General features: G+C 43.1%; 1 protein-coding gene across 1 annotated transcript in view; it reads right to left on the bottom strand.

Moving 5' to 3' along the window:
• The window catches only part of LOC139551908 (FRAS1-related extracellular matrix protein 2-like), a 275653-nt gene that overhangs the window by 205950 nt on the left and 64703 nt on the right, over positions 1–5000 (bottom strand). The window contains exon 8 of the mRNA XM_071363246.1: positions 2396–2485. Coding sequence (XP_071219347.1) covers positions 2396–2485 — 90 coding nt within the window. The remainder of the gene's footprint in view (positions 1–2395; positions 2486–5000) is intronic.

Genomic DNA, 5000 nt, shown 5'->3' with positions numbered 1-5000 from the left:
CATAACAGACCTGCTCAGATACAACAGACGAGACGAGACCATAACAGACCTGCTCAGATACAACAGACGAGACGAGACCATAACAGACCTGATTTTGTTTTAGATCGTCTCATGTCGGCTGATGGAATTTCCAAGATTCAACATGTAAAATCTGAGCAAAAGTCTTGAGATGAGAAGGGTCCGTTTAGCCAATCAGATAACAGTGCGCTGATGTTCTGTGTTTAGCCAAGCAGCTAGCTAGCTAACCAGGCAGACAGCTAGCTGGCTAACCAGGCAGACAGCTAGCTAGCTAACCAGGCAGACAGCTAGCTGGCTAACCAGGCAGACAGCTAGCTGGCTAACCAGGCAGACAGCTAGCTGGCTAAGCAGACAGACAGCTAGCTAGCTAAGCAAACAGACAAGCCTAGCTGGCTAACCAGGCAGACAGCTAGCTAGCTAACCAGGCAGACAGCTAGCTAGCTAACCAGGCAGACAGCTAGCTGGCTAAGCAGACAGACAGCTAGCTGGCTAACCAGGCAGACAGCTAGCTGGCTAACCAGGCAGACAGCTAGCTGGCTAAGCAGACAGACAGCTAGCTGGCTAACCAGGCAGACAGCTAGCTGGCTAAGCAGACAGACAACTAGCTGACTAAGCAGACATACAGCTAGCTAGCTAAGCAAACAGACAAGCCTAGCTGGCTAACCAGGCAGACAGCTAGCTGGCCTAGCAGACAGACAGCTAGCTGGCTATTTTGCGGCAGTTAGGTGGCCTAGCTTGCTGATAACTGACAAGTCACAAAGTTTGGCCTGTTTCTGGTGCATGTCTTTCATGATGCTCGTTTGCTACAACAAGTTCATCAGGTCGCCGTAAAGAAGCACCGTGTGGAAAACGGTCTCAACCTTCTTTTTGATCTGAATAACCCCCGTCTTTAGTTAGCTTCTATAACGGGATAGTTGTCTGTCTGCTGTTGTATCTGAACCGGACGAGGAACAAGACTTGGAGACGAACCAAATCATTATCAGAAAGCTATATTAGATGTTAGATATTCACAGAGGCATGAAAGTAAAACATGAAGCATGAGACAGTGTGTGTGTGTTTGTGTGTGTGTTTGTGTGTGTGTGTGTGTGTGTGTGTGTGTGTGTGTGTGTGTGTGTGTGTGTGTGTGTGTGTGTGTGTGTGTGTGTGTGTGTGTGTGTGTGTGTGTGTGTGTGTGTGTGTGTGTGTTAACGTAACATAATAATTTACATGGCGACTCCCGTTACTTCCGAGGGCTCTTTGTACCAAAGCAATATCACCCTCTCTGTTCAGACACCCTCTAATTAGGGACCCCTACATACACACACACACACACACACACACACACACACACACACACACACACACACACACACACACACACACACACACACACACACACACACACACACACACACACACACACACACACACACACAAACACACACACACACACACACACACACACACACACACACGTGTCTGTCCCCTGTCTACCCCACTAACACAGCCATGTAAAAAATGTGTCTGTTCCCAGTCTTCCGCTGTAACACAGACCTATAATATGTCATGTCAGTAATTACTAGTCTGTTGATTGGGGCACTGCCCCACTTTACAACCCTGAGCTATCATTATTAATCGCCCTGACGATGCACACAAACACGCGCACAACTGTACACGTACACACACACACACAGAGCCTGCCCCTCTACTTAGACATAGGCTCTATTCATCATCCGCTTTGACTGACTGGTCAGAGGACTTCAATATCAACCACTGCTTTGTGACTACCCCTTGATGATAGCTCAGTTGTGTGTGTGTGTGTGTGTGTGTGTGTGTGTGTGTGTGTGTGTGTGTGTGTGTGTGTGTGTGTGTGTGTGTGTGTGTGTGTGTGTGTGTGTGTGTGTGTGTGTGTGTGTGTGTGTGTGTGTGTGTGTGTGTGTGTGTGTGTGTGTGTGTGTGTGTCGCTAATACATAGTAGGGATGTGACAATTGGACCATTTTTCTTAATGTTTAAACTGCCCTTTTGTATCGGTTTTCCATTATAATTCCACGTGGATTCACAATGCAGACAGTACAGTACATGTCTTAGAGTCTCATGTGTTCCTCTATAGTCTTAATGACAGTGCAGTACATGTCTTAGAGTCTCATGTGTTCCTCTATAGTCTTGACGATTAGTCTTTTTTTCTCGTTGCTGTTTCAATATTACCTCCAGCTATTCAAATTATATCCTTTATCTGCAGTCAATTATAACAACATCTCTAATTCCATGACAACAAACTGGTAACTATGCAGGAGACAACCAACAAGAAATGCAGCATTTAATATTTTGCTGAAAAATATGCAGTACTGAGTAGACTGCATAGCGCGTGTGTGTGTGTCAACAGGGTGACAGTCTTACCGTTGTCTTCAACAGAGAAGAGGAAGAGGTCTGTGGTTGCGTTCTCATCATTTCTTAACACATAGCAGATCTTTAGGTCATCAATGTCAGCTACAAAGAGAGGAGGAGGAGGAAGGGGAAAAGGAGGAGAAGGAAGAGGAGGAAGAGGAGGAAGAGGAAGAGGAGGCCGAGGAGGGGGAGGAGGAGGAGGAGGAGGAGAAGGAAGAGGAGGAGGAGGAGGAAGAGGATGAGGAAGAGCAGAAAGAGGAGAAGGAGGAAGATAAGGAGGAGGAGGAAGAGGATGAGGAAGAGCAGAAAGAGGATAAGGAGGAAGAGAAGGAGGAGGAGGAGGATGAGGAAGAGCAGAAAGAGAAGAAGGAGGAAGAGGAGGAGGAGAAAGAGGAGAAAGAGGAGAAAGAGGAGGAAGAGGAGGAAGAGGAGAAGGAGGAAGAGAACAAAGAGGAGGAGGAGGAGGAAGAGGATGAGGAAGAGCAGAAAGAGTAGAAGGAGGAAGAGAAGGAGGAGGAGGAGGAAGATGAGGAGAAGGAGGAGGAAGAGGAGGAGGAGGAGGAGGGGGAGAAGAAAAAGGAGGAGGAAGATGAGGGGGAATAGGAGGAGGAAGAGGAGAATGAGGGGGAAGAAGATGAAGAAGAAGAGAAGGAAGAGGAAGAGGAGGAGGGGGATGAGGAGGATGAGGGGGAAGAAGATGAAGAAGAAGAGAAGGAAGAGGAAGAGGAGGAGGGGGATGAGGAGGATGAGGGGGAAGAAGATGAAGAAGAAGAGAAGGAAGAGGAAGAGGAGGAGGGGGGAAGAAGATTAAGAAGAAGAGAAGGAGGAGGAAGAGGAAGAGGAGGAGGGAAGGAGAACATGTTAATTGACAAGCTGTTTTCTGAACAGAAAATAAACTCTAGCATACTAGTGATCTTAATGCTCCTCATATGTCATGTATCTTTTTTACAAAGGCTATTTTATCAAATAGAAATACGTCTTTCGGATTTATGTATTTCTATGGGTATGTACAGTATGTGCATACTTTGTGTGTACTCCTGTAGATCCTTGAACATTTATGTCAGTCTTCAGAAAATGTCCACCGTCACCCACCCCTTCCTTCAACCTTTAGAAAAGGTCCACTTTCACCGCCAAGAACAGTGTTTATATTATTTTTAAACGGCTTCATAAGGACGAGAGAAACATATGGCAGAGGCGTCATTAATAGCCCACGCTACTCTTCAAGGGGCGATGGGTTTCAATAAATATGCACATAAATATAAATATAAATATCACATAAAAACTTAAAAGAAGTCTCAAATAGCCGCTTGTCCCTTTTAATAGCTGGGAATCGGCACACGTTTCAGCAAATAAATGCCTTTTTTCAAATAAACGTCCGATCTAAATAAATTGTTTACGCGGACACCATGGACACAGCTCTGATATTCCCATGTGAATTAAAGACATGTTTTATTTACTCTGTCATCGTTGCTAACCAAAAAGAAAAACACTGCATTGCACGAATGCTACCGGTACTGCTCTCCACCGTGCTGAAGCGTGAAATTGGGGGTGTATCAAATCAAATCAAATTGTTATTTGTCACATGTGCCGAATATAGACCTTACAGTGAAATGTTTACTTTAACAAGCCCTTAACCGACAATGCAGTTAAAAAAAAAAGTGTTAATTAAGTTAAAAAAAAAAAAGTAAAAAAAATAAATAAAGAATAAAGTAACAAATAATTAAAGAGCAGCAGTAAAATAACAATAGCGAGGCTATATGATAGGTGTATGATAGGCTGCCTAATCTTTGCAAGTCTGATCTGCGAAGGTTTTGTCATTTTAATGCTTATTCTGGTCATACTGGTGGTCAGTGAGGTCGTCTTTTCAAAATTTTTGTGAGCAAAAAGCCGTTTCGCAAATAAGGAAAAGACACCAGGCTGAAATTGTCATGCCTCTACCCTGTCTCTATTTTGGTTTGGTCAGGGTGTGATTTGGCTGGGCATTCTATGTTCCTTTTTCTATGATTTGTATTTCTGGCAGAAATTGAAGCCTGTCTCTAACATGAACCAGTTGTGTTAAGTGATTGAAGGAAATAAAGGCCCGGGCTATTAATTTAACTTTTTACAGTAATTTACAAAGCATTGGTTGGTTACTTTCTACACCTGCATTGCTTGCTGTTTTGAGGGTTTTAGGCTGGGTTTCTGTACAGCACTTTGAGATATCAGCTGATGTAAGAAGGGCTACATAAATAAATTTGATTGATTTTATGTATTAATGCATTTTGAATAGTATCTGATCCTCCGAACACATCTTCTGTTTTCCTCCTATGGTTTACTATTTAGCATATTTACAGTAACATTCGGAAAGTATTCAGACCACTTGACTTATTTCACATGTTGTTACGTTACAGCCTTATTCTAAAATGGATTTTAAAAAAATCCACATCAATCTATTAACACAATACCCTATAATCACAAAGCAAAAACATTATTCATTTTTATTGTTGCGAATGTAATAAAAAAATACAAAACTGAAATATCTAATTTACGTAAGTATTTCGTCCGTTTCCTATGAGACTCGACATTGAACTCAGATGCATCCTGTTTCCATTGATCATCCTTGAGATGTTTCTACAAC

The sequence above is a fragment of the Salvelinus alpinus genome, chromosome 24 (genome assembly GCF_045679555.1).
Source record: "Salvelinus alpinus chromosome 24, SLU_Salpinus.1, whole genome shotgun sequence".
In the NCBI taxonomy this organism is placed as follows: Eukaryota; Metazoa; Chordata; class Actinopteri; order Salmoniformes; family Salmonidae; genus Salvelinus; species Salvelinus alpinus.
Note: the sequence above shows the minus strand (reverse complement) of the source record. Positions and strands in the feature narration are given on the sequence as shown.